At 48.3% G+C, this 15,153-nt stretch overlaps 1 protein-coding gene and 1 long non-coding RNA gene across 2 annotated transcripts; one reads left to right on the top strand and one right to left on the bottom strand.

The window, feature by feature from the left end:
- Window positions 1–3,045: 3,045 nt before the first annotated feature.
- Window positions 3,046–13,527, bottom strand: LOC309330911 (glutathione S-transferase theta-1-like). Its single transcript, XM_081842863.1, has 6 exons — window positions 13,229–13,527; window positions 11,901–11,960; window positions 7,907–7,979; window positions 6,501–6,651; window positions 4,895–5,071; window positions 3,046–3,266 (listed from the first exon to the last, which is right to left on the bottom strand). Exons 1-6 carry the CDS (start codon window positions 13,338–13,340, stop codon window positions 3,066–3,068), a joined length of 774 nt encoding a protein of 257 aa, XP_081698989.1. The 5' UTR covers window positions 13,341–13,527; the 3' UTR covers window positions 3,046–3,065.
- Window positions 3,295–4,888, top strand: LOC309330942. Its single transcript, XR_014151654.1, has 3 exons — window positions 3,295–3,427; window positions 3,796–4,191; window positions 4,278–4,888. It is a non-coding gene; the product is annotated as an uncharacterized lncRNA (long non-coding RNA).
- Window positions 13,528–15,153: the final 1,626 nt, after the last annotated feature.

Below are 15,153 nucleotides of genomic sequence, written 5' to 3' on the forward strand. Positions count from 1 at the left end.
GACTGGCCTTCAGTCGGCAGACTAGGGCCCTAAGGGAAAGTGGGTCACAGCAGCAGCACAAACTGGTGTTGAAAAATGAATAAATGTTAAGAAATGGCCTTTATGTTGCAGTAAAAAAGAAAGAACTGGGTCCCTAAACACACGTTTAGGTTAAAGGTGGGTCCCAGGTATGAAAAGGTTTGGTGAATGTCACCTGGGCAGGAAAGGGGAGGCAAAACTTCTTGGTAATCATGCCTGCCCTGAGGAATGCCCTCCCGTCAGGTGTCAAGGAATTAACTATCTGAATTTTAGAAGGGAAGCCCATGTTTGCTGTTTTACTATGTTTAATTTGTTGGAAGCTGCCCAGAGATTGGTGGCATATAAACAATAAAATCACATTATTATTATTATTATTATTATTATTATTATTATTATTATTTCCAAAAGTGGGACTCTCCTCTGTCAGAATCATACAGAAAAATGAGAAATAGCCTCAGAAATGTGGCCCATGAGCTCCCTGGGGCCATTTCTACATGTTCGCTCCTTCCATTCCATCTTGATTTTAAAAAACCTGTTTTATTTGCAGAATCTACCAGGAGGAGCGGTTGACATCTTTCCCCCTGGCTTTTAGACCTCTGCGACTGCAAAGACACCCCTTCACCTGCTTCTCTTTCCCTGTTTCTCTGGGTTCAAGATGGCCGCCGCCAACACCGTGAGGTGAGAAAAGTGTTTGGCGGCTGTTTCTGTCACGTCCACAGCATCGCCTCCTACACAGAACCCATCTGCACAGAACCAAGGTCCAAGAGATAGCAACCTCTACAGTGTGTGGCTGGCTGATGACGCTCTCACATGGGAAGACTTGCCATAGAAGACCTGTTGACTTCTGTGTCTCCAAAGTGAGCCAGTGTGGGCTGGTGTCCCCAAAGCCCATTTTCTCTGACTGCCATAGGTGGCTGGCACAGAATAGGGGGTGAAAGTGCTGCCATGCCCTGGTCACAAGACCAAAAGAAGAGCCTTCATGACCAAGCAGAGTTCAGCATCCTGTCCATAGCTGTCAATGTTCCCTTTTTTTGGCAGAAAATTCCCTTATTCCAGTGCTTCCTGCTGCTATCCCGGATTGTTAGATATCCCGGAGACTGTCCCCAGGACAGGTGAGGCTGCTGATCCCTTATTTTCAACTCTGAAAGTTGACAGCTACAATCCTGTCCTCAATGTGTCCTCAATGTGAAACCCCCAAGCAGGATTTGATCCGATACAGGGATCGAAGCGGCAACCTTGCTGCCTCCAAGCATGGATGCTAAGCATAGCCATCAGGCCTAGTCATAGCTGTCAACTTTCAGTTTTGAAAATAAGGGATCAGCAGCCTCGAAAATAAGGGACCAGCAGCCTCACCTGTCCCGGGGACAGTCTATGGGATATCTAACAATCCAGAATAGCAGCGGGAAGCAGCGCTGGAATAAGGGAATTTCCCACAAAAAAAAGGGAAGGTTGACAGCTATGGGCCTAGCAGCCATCAATAGCCCTCCCCTTGAAGGAAGGTGAAGACAGGTGACCCCACCTAGGCCCGAAGTCACCCCCCACCAAAGCAGGCTCAAAGCTTCTCAAAATCATTTTCTCAGCAGCTAAGCATCAGAAACATTCCGCTCTGCTGTAACAAAGGTAGAGAACAGTCCATTGCTTCTCAGGCCTTTCTCATGCCTTCTGGCCTTGCTAAAGAACCACATTGCAATTTACTTTCTGTCCGGGAACCATGCCAGAACAAGAGATTGAAACATATCTGAACACTCTGAAACCCCTTTCCTGGGAAGAGTCCAATAGTCCCAAGACAGCTTTCTGTTCATGCTCAGAGGACTCCTGAGGGAGGAGAAAGGAGGAGGGAACTGGAAAGGGGTATATATGCTTGTGCACATGACTGTGAATTTCGTGCATGCTTTTTGTGACTTATTACACTTGCTCCTTCTACCAGTTCATGGATGGTAGAAATAAAAGCCTTTTCTCCAAAACTATTCCTTGAGTGTCTGTTGACTCCCACTTCCCTTTCCCAGGCGCAATATTTTTCCCACCCGAGGGCAAAGCTTCATAAGGCTACACCCTCAGTGACCCCCTCTCCACCTTGAACAGCAGCTTGGGCACCCAACTCCAACCAGGGCCTGGCAAGATCACTTGAACCAGAAGCAGAGGTGCTGGATACTGCCCCAGTCCCCAAGGACCCCTGAATTGGTGCCTCCAGAGTCAGCACCTTCTGAGTCTGCTCCCCTCCCTTCCAAAAAAGGGACCCTGCTGCACATTCCCTGCCATGCTGGCTTACACCATGAGCCTGGAGGGAATGAGGGGTGCTCAGCTACAGGCTAGAAAACTGACCCTCGAAGGCCTACCGTTCTTCGGGGAAGGGGGCAGAATCTGACTGGCAAGGTGTGTGTTGGCAGATCTGGCCCCAGACGCTTAATACCAGGGTCTTCAGCCCCCGTTTCCAACCTCCCCTCCGGGCCCTCCCACCCTGCCCTATGGCCTTTCAAACTGTCTTTGCCCCCTCTCCTCCCCTACCACATTTATTTCCTTTTGCTGCCGTTGCGGATGGAGAGGGACCTTGAGGCTGTGGGGCCCAGCTCTGGACTGGGGAGGAGCCCACCCTGCCTGGGAGGGCCACTACCAGTCAGAGCAGGCAGTCCCAGGCTGGCTAGCACAGGCCGTTTCACAGGTTGGGGATCCTGTGCTCTGACTCCACTCGCAACAGCATCCCCAGAGCTCTTCTAACGTCGGAGACAAGGCCTCGATGCGCAGCGGAAGTTGGTGTTTTGGGAGATGCCTGTCATTCCTCCCCCAGAGAGCTCGATCGACTGCCTCGCCTTGGGCAGGTTTGCGTGCTCAGTCAGTGCTGGGTGCTGGGCACCAAGCAAAGCAAACGGTCAGCATAGGGCCTGCCCTGTAGCTCTGTAGGTCATGCAGACTCACACCGGGAGCGAATACTTAGGAGAGGGCAGCTGCTGCCCGTGGGCAGGAGTTCAGGGGGCACACCAAGGCCTGTGGCATCATCCCTCAACTTAGAAAGGAGAGGCAGAGACGGCGGCCATCTGGGTGGCTTTTATTCACTTGAGGATCTTCAGTAGCACCGGCCCCAGCTGCTCCTTCAGCCGGGGATCGATCTGGATGGTGCTCAGCTGTTTGATGTTCAGGATCAGCTGGTGCGCTTGCAGGAAGAGCTCCTTCCCGACAGCTTCCTCCACTCGGTCGCGCCACTTGGCCAGCCTGGGCCTCCCCTCAAATATGTTGCACCCAACACCAACCGGCTGCGGAAAGTGGACGGGGTGGGGGTAGGGAGTAAGTCATTGGGGTCTATGGGTGTCAGGGGCTGGACTGAAGAGGAATGGTGGGAACCACTCCCCCTCTCTTCCTGCACCTTCCCGAGAGCACAAGGACAGTATAGATTTAGAACAGTGGTTTGCAGAAGGTCATAGGTAAAGGGTAAAGGGACCCCTGACCATTAGGTCCAGTTGTGGCCGACTCTGGGGTTGCGGCGCTCATCTCCCTTTGTTGGCCGAGGGAGCATACAGCTTCCGGGTCATGTGGCCAGCATGACTAAGCTGCTTCTGGCGAACCAGAGCAGTGCACGGAAACGCTGTTTACCTTCCTGCTGGTGTGGTACCTATTTATCTACTTGCACTTTGACGTGCTTTCAAGCTGCTAGGTTGGCAGGAGCAGGGACCGAGCTACGGGAGCTCACCCTATTGCGGGGATTCGAACCGCCAACCTTCTGATCAGCAAGTCCTAGGCTCTGTGGCTTAACCCACAGCACCACCCGTGTCCCCATTGCAGAAGGTCATAGTGTGACGTTAACACATGAGAGAGTGCTGGAGGTGAAATAGTTAAACAGGTTGCCCAGTCAGGGCCCAGGGGGGTGGAGTCAGTGGGACTCCCCACCTACTAAACCACCTCTCAGATATTTACTTGTCTGCCTAGCCCCTAACTCAGCCTATTTCGTTACACTAACTCAACCTACCCACAACTCTAGCCCACAACTCCCACTCCAAACAACCACCCAACTCCCAACAAACTCCCCAACAAACTCTCCAACGAACTCTCCTTTGCCCCCCCCCCCCAGCTGGTTTTATAGTCCTACTGACTCCACCCCCCTGGGTCCTGACTGGGCAACCTGTTTAACTATTTTACTTCCAGCACTCTCTCATATGTTAACGTCACACATAGTTCAATGGTGTGGGCCATCGTCCCCCTTCTCCTGAACCTTTCTGAAAACAGGAGGACAGTATAGATTTAGAACAGCAGTTTGCAGAAGGGCATAGTTCAGAGGGGAGAAGCTGGGAAATATTGGGAGAGCAGCAGGAAGAAGAAGCATCAGGGGAGAGACAGCTTCAAGAGACTCAGTGTCTCTTGAAAGCATTCCTGACTCACCTTCTCCCAGAACCCGGCGGGCATTGAGAGTAATAGAACAGAAAACTCAGAGGCAGAAAGCGCAGATCAGCCAGTGCAGGGGTGATGTAGAATAGGAGGGACTGAGGGGGGTGGGACTTTACTTGGAGCAATTGCATTATCTAAGAGAGACAGCATTCCTTCGTCTCTCTCTGTGACTATTGAATAAACTACATGGTAAGAACTCTTCTTGTTTTGATGCCTCTTTGCATCCCGCCGTGAGAGGGATAGGATTTCCTGAAGCCTTGACAGTTGGGAAGATTGCCCTGCACCCTGTTCTCTGCTGGGGCTCCTTGTGGTCTGGCTTGGCAGCTGGATGACCCACTGAGGCCACTCAAAACAGCTGCTGATCACCCTTGGGCCATTTGCTCACCCCACAATGTGCCCTCAGTCAGGTTTTGAGGGAAAGCAGGCTGCCCCCCTGCTCTCCCCAGACCGGCCAGGAGGCAGTTCAGAAAGGAGCCTGGTGATCCATGGGCTCAATCCTCACCTGCATGAGCTCCACAATGGCCACTAGGTCTGCCAGCGAGATCTCGCTGCCCACCAGGAAGGGCTTGTCCTGCAGGAAAAGCTCCTCCAGCTGAGTCAAGCAGGCACCCAGCCCCTCCATCACCTCCTGTAGCTTCTCCGGGGGGAGCGGCTGGCCTGTGAAGAGCGGGATTAGCACCTGCACAAAGAGAGAGAGAGATATGTATATATCACAACCACACCACACCATTAAAGCCTGTGGACTGTAGTTTCTCCTTCACAGAGCTACACTTTCCCAGGGAAAGCCTGAGAATTCCGGCTAGAGTGCCAGTCAGGGGAGGCTGCTCTTATGGGACAACAATGACCTTGGGTGGTTTGAACTCAATGTTTTTAAAGTCTCAGTGATGAACTGGGCAATAGATATAGGACACAACATAGATTTCAACCTTTGGGATTAACTTTGGAAAAGCGACTTTTACAGCATGCTGTTCTTTGAAAGAGAACTATTTGAAAATGATTCATAGATGGTGTTTAACTGCGAGTAGGCTTGCTAAGATCTACAAGACAGAATCAGATAAGTGTAAAGAGGTGGAGGGAACATTCTTTCACATGTGGTGGACATGTAAAAAGGTAAAAGAGTTTTGGGAAATGATTTATAATGAACTGGAAAAAATTACTTTCCCCAAAAACCCAGAGTCCTTTCTGCTGGGAATAAATCAGACTGAAATTCCCAGGTGTCAGAAAAGGTTATTTATGTATGCAACAACTGCAGCCCGTGTTTTGTTAGCCCCAAAATGGAAAGTGAGTGAGGTCCCAACTAAAGAAGATTCACAACTTAAGTTGACAGAATTTGCACAACTTGAAGATTTAACATACTGTATAGAATAAGAGAGCAATAACATAGGTTTAGAGAAGATTGGAAAACGTTTATTGAGTATATGGAAAATAACTGTGTACAGCTGAAAATGCTTGCAGCACTAAGAAGAAGAAGAAGAAGAAGAGTTTGGATTTGATATCCTGCCTTTTCACTCCCTTTAAGGAGTCTCAAAGCGGCTAACATTCTCCTTTCCCTTCCTCCCCCACAACAAACACTCTGTGAGGTGAGTGGGGCTGAGAGACTTCAGAGAAGTGTGACTGGCCCAAGGTCACCCAGCAGCTGCATGTGGAGGAGCGGAGACACGAACCCGGTTCCCCAGATTACGAGACTACCATTCTTAACCACTACAGCACACTGGCTCTCAAGAAAAGAAAAATTCAAAAGAGTAAATAATTTTTAATTGATATGATAGTGGAAAACCGATCAGGATAGTTATTGTAAAATATGCAGGGATGTAAGATACGCAAAATGAACCATGGAAAGAGAAGAAGGGAAGTCACTGTATATTTTAAAGTATGGCAATACTGTGAGTTGGACAGGAGGCAGCAGCATGAATGGGCAATTTCCATTCCTCGCTGCCTGGAGAGAAGGCAGCCATAGCCTATTACTGTTAAGGGCATTAAGCCAGTGGAATTTGGGCAGAGGTTCTGAGATAGGCCTTCCAGAACCTCATCTGTGACCCTGAGCCAAGCAGGTAACCCCCAAAACTGGACAGCCCAGCCAAAGCCCACCCATCTCTCTGTTCCCTTACCTTGATCCACATGGCCTTGGGAGCATTGGCCCGGATATTGGCCTGGTGCCAGGACAGGTATTCATCTACCTTGGCTCGCTTCTGGATGTCTGACGGGTACCAGTGGTCCGGGGTGTTATACTTGCGGCTCAGATACAGGAGGATGGCTGTGCTGTGCCCAGAGAAGAGAGGGTGACAGGTGTCAGGGGCACAGTGGGAGCAAATGGAGCAGGGAAGCCCGTCTCAGGGCTGGAAGGCTGAGGGCAGACCAAAGCTGTGCCGGAGCCCCAGATACACAAGGACCTGTCTCTGCCCCATGGCAGCACCCAACCCCTCGCCAAACACCTTATTGAGTCACGTGCCATGAAGCCGCAGAGAGAGGCCTTCCTGGGTGCTGCTCCCCCACTGTGATACACCCCCCACCACAATTTACATCGAGCTCAAGACTGGATCACTTTCCATCTGGTGTTAGCTGAGACAGAACTCAACAGAGTTTCCCAATACCAAAGTTTTTCTGTCTCCTGGCCCCAAACCCCTGACTCCTTTGAGCCTCTGAGCTGTGCTCAACAGCATTCAACTGTCTTCTGCCCTCATGACATACAGATGAGATAGAAATTGGGAGGAAGGTAATAAAAGCATTCTGGGAAATGATATATAATGAATTGGAAAAAATGCTTAAAATAACTTCTACAAAAAAAACACACAGAGGCTTTCTTATTAGGATTGTAGGTGCTGAAATTCCAAAGGAGCAGGAAAGATTCTTTATGTATGCAACGACAGCTGTACGGATGTTGCTAGCCCAGAGATGGAAAGAAGATAAAGTCCCTACCAGAGAAGAATGGCAAATCAAGTTGATGGACTCTGCCGAAATGGCATAACTGACCGGAAGACTCAGGAACCAGGAAGCCCAAAACTTTCATAAAGAATGGGGGGAAATATAATTTACTTTGAAGGCCACTGTAAGCAGTTGAAAACGTTAGCAGGATTGCAATAACGTTTGTAATGTAAAAACAAAATAAAAAAATTCCTTCCAGTAGCACCTTAGAGACCAACTAAGCACACGAAAGCTCCTACCAATGACAAACTTAGTTGGTCTCTAAGGTGCTACTGGAAGGAATTTTTTTATTTTGTTTTGACTAGGGCAGGCCAACCTGGCTACCTACCTGTAACTAGAACTTGTAATGTAACGAGAACTATTGACACAATGGAGTTACAAAAATTTGGATTATTAAAAAAAAGATGCAGCAGAAGGTTTTAACAAGAGAACTCACAGAGGAGGTGGGAAGTCCAGAGGTTTGTAGGAATCTTGTAACTTTGAATGTGTTGTGGTATGATTGAAAACTCAAGTATGTAAAATCAAATATATATATTTTAAAGATAGAAATTTGGAGGGGAAGGAAGCCATGGCTGTCTGCCTGCCTTCTTACCCTTCAGACAAAACGAAGGCCTCATCCCTCAAGACGGGAACTTTCTTCACCGCAGTCGCCTTGGGCAGCGGCCCTAAAACCAGGTGGGTTGGAGGGAAGCAACACAGGACACAGTTAGACCTGGCAGGACGGTTGGCAGGAGGTGCCCAGCACATCCAAGACTCCAGAATTGGAGCTTGCCTGGACAATCTTTTTTTCTTTTTTTAGAATAATATTTATTCAGGTTTTAAAACATTACAAAAAAAAAAACAAAACAGAAAACACAATACAAAAAAACAAGACATTTCCAAGAAAAAATGCAAAAAACAAAAAAACAAAAACAGATAAAAAAGAAAAAAATAATTAGAAAATACATACAATCAAAACAGGAAAAAAACAAGTTAAACCTTTACATAATTTTCTTTCTATGACTTATTTCCTTGACCTCCTCACACCTCCCCTCTTTGTTTTCTAGTTCAAATAGATATTTCAGCAAATCCTTCATCTTTATTTTTATCCTAATAATTTATCTTAATATACTGTAATTTTCCATTCTCTCTTTCACCAATTAGCCATCCACTTTTACTTTATTTAATCTTATTTCTCATTAAAACTGATATATTTAAACCTATTCTCTTAAGACATTTCCCCTAGGGTCATAAAAATTCCATTCCACGATTTCTCCATCTCTCATTAAAAAAAAAAATCTCAATATATATGCTTTAAATTCCCAATTTTCTTTCACCGTCTCCCCTCCCCAGTCTCGGCCCCTGCCAACAGCTCCATCGGCTTACAACAGTCCATCAACTTGCCTGGACAATCTCTTCTGAGTGACAGCTGGAGAATTGGTGAGCATATGTCTGTGTACCAAATACAAACAACAACTCCAGGTTCTGCAGAGCAAATCAGTGGCCAATTTACATTTTGATCCATGCAGATTGAAATATACTCTGAGTCAAGTGTGGATTTCATGCTCTTTATTCAGCTCATAGTAGTGAGGAATGAAAGCTCCCCCTAAATATCTGCTTTATATACATTATTTACACAATGGGTCGCACGTGATTGGATAATTCTGGGATTCTCCTGTAGGCCTATCAGGTTGCGGATTCACTTCCACCTGGAGCTGGATTGGGTGGCTCCTGCGGACCAATCAGACTGCTGCATTGTTCTAGGACCAATCAGACTGCTGCATTCTGGACCCTATTGTTGTAGGACCAATCAGACTGCTGCATTCTGAATCAGATTGCTGCTTTTTGGATCCTATTCAACTCAGTACATAACACAGAATATCCCAATAAATCAGCTGTGAGTCCAGTGCCATATTTTTTTCTACTCAGAGCAGGCAGCCAGGAGCCCCCAACGTCTGGAAACTGGGGAGGGGGAGAGAAAGTGGGGTGTTTGCTCCACTTTGGTTGTCCTGGTTCATAGTCACAGACAGACCCAAGAAAGCTCTCCACTCCAGGCTAATCTTGCCCCCCAATAATAACCACACCTTGTCTGAAAATACTGGGGAAAATCTGAAAATACTTGTTATTGTCACCTCACCCCCCACCCCCACCCCACCTCTGGCCTGGCTTTCAAAGCTGCATGAGAGAAGTTCAAACTATGTTCCGAAGTGGAGTTTGGAAAGAGCCCTGAGCTCAAAGTACAAGGTGTGTTTATCTCTAGCCTTGCATGCAGAAGCGGGCAGGGCAGAGGGCATCCAGTCCTGATCTCTTCCCAAGGGAATGAACCTCTGGCTCTGTGAGTTTGCTTGGTAAGGGTCACAGTATTTCTGCAGGAGCTCAGTGGCAACAGCACAGCATCAACTGCCCTTGAAATCCTTACGGCAATATTTACATTGCAAAGAGAACTTCACTCTACAACAGCAGGGGAGTCCCGTTTACTAAAACCGGGGGACTTCCCTTAAACCATATTTTTAGCATCTCTGTCCTGCCTTTCAGCAACAAGGCACCCTGTGAGTTCTAGCTGAATGCTGCTGGCACAAACTGACCCCTGGAGCAAGAAAAGTACATTTCCGAGCACAATTCAAAGTGTTGGTGCTGACCTTTAAAGCCCTAAACAGCCTCGGCCCAGTATACCTGAAGGAGCGTCTCCACCCCCATCGTTCTGCCCGGACACTGAGGTCCAGCACCGAGGGCCTTCTGGTGGTTCCCTCACTGCGAGAAGCAAAGCTACAGGGAACCAGGCAGAGGGCCTTCTCAGTAGTGGCGCCCTCCCTGTGGAACACCCTCCCACCAGATGTCAAAGAGCACAACAACTACCAGACTTTTAGAAGACATCTGAAGGCAGCCCTGTTTAGGGAAGCTTTTAATGTTTGATGTATTACAGTATTTTAATATTTTTTTTGGAAGCCGTCCAGAGTGGCTGGGGAAGCCCAGCCAGATGGGTGGGGTATAAATAATATGTTGTTGTTGTTGTTGTTGTTGTTGTTGTTGTTGTTGTTGTTGTTGTTGTTGTTGTTGTTGTTGTTGTTGTTAAAGTGTGCTTGGAGCCTCCTTTCGAAATGGATGTTCTTGGGAAGGGGGAGGTCCAGCTCAGGAGCTGCTGGGTGTGGAGAGGTGCCACCCAGGTGAGGCAACAAGGGTGTCTGTGCAGCCAAAGATCTGCCCACATGCCACCTTCAGCTAGCAGCCATATTCATGCCCCTCAAACATGGGCTTTGCAAGTGTGGTGTCAGTCCATCCTTGCATGTTTGCCTGAAACAGTTCAGGGCCAGGACTGACGACACAGAGCAGGCATTGTCCTGTGACAATCATTTCTTCTATCGCTGCTTCTAAGGTTAACATAACAAGCAGTCCTCTTTTGAAAAACTTGCCAGCATTGTTCCTCGGCCCTGTATTTACAATACTCCTAAGCCTGCCTTGCAACCACTGTTAAGTTGTTGTTGTTGTTACAATGTTGACAGCCGGCTGCCTATAAAAGCAGGCCGGCTGAGCTGTTTGCAGTCAGTTCTATCCCACCTTCGTCGCCAGTGTTAAGTTGTGGGTTGACATAGCCGACGACCAGCAATTTCTCCAAATAGCTCTTTATTTCGTAAGCTGGAATAGAACTGACTGCAAACAGCTCAGCCGGCCTGCTTTTATAGGCAGCCGGCTGTCAACATTGTAACAACAACAGCCCAGAGTTCCCGCCTAAAATAACTGACGCGGACCTGAGGGAAAACTATCTACAGACCTGAGTGAAAACTATATACAGTATCCCCCTGCTGGCCCAGGGTGAAACTTCACTACATAACAACCACCTTGACACATATTCATTGGTTTGGCCCATTTCCTGATGGCCCTGAACAGTCTGATGACAGCCACTGTGCTATTTTGTCACACTTGGGACAGACCATGAGCCTGGGGGACTCTTTGTGGGAGAGCCAGAACAGGCAGGGGAACCAACAGCTCCCTCCACAACACTTCCTGGAGCAAAGCAGCTTGGAATTTGACTCATCAGGTGTTGAAGGAAGCCCTGGATAGCAGCCATCTTCTCAATGTGACCACCTGTACAAATCAACTGCCCAAGAACTCCTCTGGAAACCTGTTCCGGGGAGAAGTTTCAACCTGAGCCAGAAGCTAGCAGGCAAACATGTTCACACACAGCAGGAACAAACAAGCGCCATATTCCGGAAACGAAAAAAAACGAAGGGGGAGGCGAGAATACTTAGGGCGGCCACCCGATCTGTCAGCTGGTGGTACATACCTCCTGCTGGCTCACAAACATCTTTTGAAAGAGGCTGCAAGAACTTGAAGGCCCCCAGCAAAGCCACTTCTGAATGGGGCACTGAGCCCAGGTTCAAGTTTGGCCTTCTGACCATTGGCCCCACAGAACTGGGGGCATCTCCATGCAAACAGTGGGGGAGCCCCGGAACCAGAATTGCTTGTGGGGGTTATGGGTGTGTGTGTGTGAACTCCAGGCTCTTGCTGCTTCCAACCCTCTGAACCACGCCAACCTGGGCATCTGGCCTGTGGACTACCCTGATTTTTCTGTATTATAGAAAAGCATCACCCAGCCTCTCAGCTCTTACCTGACGGCGTGGCTCCCTCTGGGTTGCTTGCGCCCTGCACTTTCGTCCCCAGGATGGAATCTGGCAGGAGAGACGCAAAAGCATCAGCAATGGGAGGGGAGCAGAAAGGCAGGAAACCATCTCAGATGGGAGAACTGCCCTCTTGCCCAGTCGAAGACCCACCTTCCCAAACTCAGGCAGCTTCAGGGTTTCTCGTCAGTCATGTCAAAGCAGAGAGCCACCTGCAATATTCAGCTGGCCGTGATGACTCCCAAATCACAACAGCATCTGATGAAACGGACCGGGATTCCACAGAGCCCACCAGAGAAGGCTAGTCCCAAGAATGGAGTAGCAGGTAAAGGGAGAGACTTGCTCCCCCCCCCCCAAGTTCCTTAAACCAGAGTGGGCTGTCCCAGCAGGACTGATCCTTCTAACCAGGCCCATTGCACAGAGGAGGGTTGAGGCCAACTTCCGGCCAAGTCCCTCAGAGTTATTTTTTTCCTGGGAAAATTAATCCCAGATTGTTACAACTCTTCTTCCTCCTGATCTCAGAGTCACTAACACATGTCAGAACTTGGCACATAAACATTTGGAGGAGAAAGAGGGAATACTTTTTTAAAAAAAATAAATTTATTTATTTGGTTTTTTAGATTAAAGTTTTACAATCACATATCCAACATAAAAACAAGATTCCAAAGAATCTCCTGGAATTCTCCCTCCTCCGCTTTGTGGGTCCCATTAGTCATTTCCTCCTGCATCTTTTACAGTAATCCAAATCTTTTACATCTCCATTATGTCCAAAATTCGCCATTAAACTACAAGCGTTATTCCAACCCTACTAATGATTTTAGCTGTTTACAATGGTGTTTTTTTAAAGATATATTATAAAATTTTCCCAGTCCTTATTAAAATTTTGGTCTTCCTGATTTCCGATTCTTCTGGTCATTTTTGCCATTTCGGCATAATCCATCAAACTTAATTGGCCATTCTTTTCTGGTAGGGACTTTATCGTCTTTCCATTCACTGAGTCTAAAGCATGGCGAGAAAAAGGGAATTCTTGCCATGCTTAAAATCAGTGAATGTCTCCTGCTGGGGGGGGGGGGGAGAGGTGTACTTAAAACCAGGTCTTCTGAAAGCAGGCAGCAAAATGAGGAAGAAGCTCACCTTTGGAGCACCCTGAGCATTGTGGCTTCTCCAAGTCATTAAGAGACAGGGGTCTTCCCTCTCCCCCATGCAACATCTCTGCACTTTTTCTTCGGGAGATAAATTGACCCACCCTGACCTCAGTGCCCCCACCCCTCCTTCGCTGCCAGCACAGAGGCGCCGGAAGGCAGGTGCATTTAGCTCACCTTTGAACAGCTCCACAGCTCTGAATTCAAAGGGGATGTTGTTCTTCTTGGCAAAGAGGTAGACGGCTCGGCAGGGCTGGGAGAGGAGGTCCAGGTACAGCTCCAGCCCCATGGTGGTCCCTGGGCATGGAGAGGCAGAGCAGCGGAGAGCAGAGATTTTCCTCTGTGTAGTCTGCCGTTGGCAGAACACCCTCCCAGGAAGAACAGGAACTGCAGCAGGGCAGAGAGCGAGGGAGTAGCAGAACGCGGGAGCCTGCCAGCCAGCCAGATGTTCTCCTTGAGGGGCGGGGTATTGACTCCAGCAGGCAGGGACTTTTGCTTTCTTTTTTTCTGGAAAAGTACAAGAAGCAAAGCACGTGCGACTGGCAGAGCCTGCGGTGGCAGTCAACAAGGAGGGCGCAGACCCTCAAGGCCTGGTTGGATGGGTCAAAAGCCCAGGAGAGGCTCTTTGACCCGAGAGCCTGCTCACTGAAATATTAACTTTGCAAAGTGGCAGCAAAACACTGGCTTGTTTCCCAGGTGCTTCGTACATCTCTAGCACACCAATAGATACCGCACGCATTCCGATCTGCGGAAATTTCTATGCCCACCATTTGCAGGTGTCTGACAGGCAGGCAGAAAGTGTGGTAGGTGGCTTGGCCCAGTGGAGACTCTTATTGCATCATTGCTCCTGAAGGAGCGCCTCCACCCCTAACATTCAGCCCAGACACTGAGGTCCAGCTCTGAGGGCCTTCTGGCAGTTTCCTCACTGTGGGAAGTGAGGCTGCAGGGAACCAGGCAGAGGGCCTTCTCGGTAGTGGCACCTGCCCTGTGGAATGCCCTCCTATCAGATGTCAAGGAAGTAAAGAACTATCTGACTTTTTGAAGACATCTGAAGGCAGCCCTGTTTTATGTTCTACTGCAGTTTTATAATTTGTTGGAAGCTGCCCAGAGTGGCTGCGGCAACTCAGTAAGATGGGTGGCATATGAATAATAAATTGTTGTTGTTATTCCATCCCCCGATTGCTGCTGACCCAAGAAACAAGCCAAAGCCTGCAAGGACACAGTAGAGCTAACTGTACCAACACCCAGCAAAGATGAAAGGCTTATCAGAAGGGGAGGTTTGTACCGAAGGAGTCGACAGCAAGGGACAGCATCTGCTCTTAATTTGTTATTGAATGACTCTCATTCTGCTCTTAATTTATTCTTGAATGTTCTTGAATGACTGCCTGGCTGTTTTCTAAGTGGGCTGTCCAGGGCTTAAAATGTGTCACATGGTGGCAACATGTCTCGGAAAGAAGGTCCTTTTGGATCTGTGGGGAGCAAGGAGTGTCCCCATTATAACAATAGATACAGGATCTGGCTTCCCACCGTGGTTGACCAGATGCTTTCAGCAAACCCCTAAAGCTCAACTTGACCATCATGATTAATAACAGCGACTTCTCCTCCACCTTGGCTATTAATTTGTCTAATTGCCTTTTTAAGGTTGTCTAAGCTAGTGGCCTTGGCCAACTCGTGTGGGAATGAAACCCATAAAACATCAGACCATTCTTTGCCTTCAAACTACTGCCAATTGGTTTCACTGGATGAGGGAACATTTTCACCATCTCGCGTACAATTTCCTAAGCCTCCATCACGTTTCCCATTCCCTGCCACTCATATTTTCTTCTAAATAAAGAAGCCCCAACCGTTGTGATCCTTCCTCACAGGGGACTTCCTCCATCCCCCTGGATTTTCTTTTGTGCAACCTTTCCTAACTCTGCAATACCCTTTTGAGAGTGGGGAGACCAGGGCTGTACATGGGATTCCAAATGTGGTTGCATCACAGAACTGAATAGACGCTACAGTACTGACAGCTTTATTTTCCATCACTAGTCTGGAATTCACCTTTTCCCCCAGAGCGGCCGCACACTTGACTCAACATTTTTGCTGAGCCCAAGGCCTCT

Source organism: Podarcis erhardii (assembly GCF_964252035.2).
Source record: "Podarcis erhardii genome assembly, chromosome: 15".
NCBI classification, from domain to species: domain Eukaryota; kingdom Metazoa; phylum Chordata; class Lepidosauria; order Squamata; family Lacertidae; genus Podarcis; species Podarcis erhardii.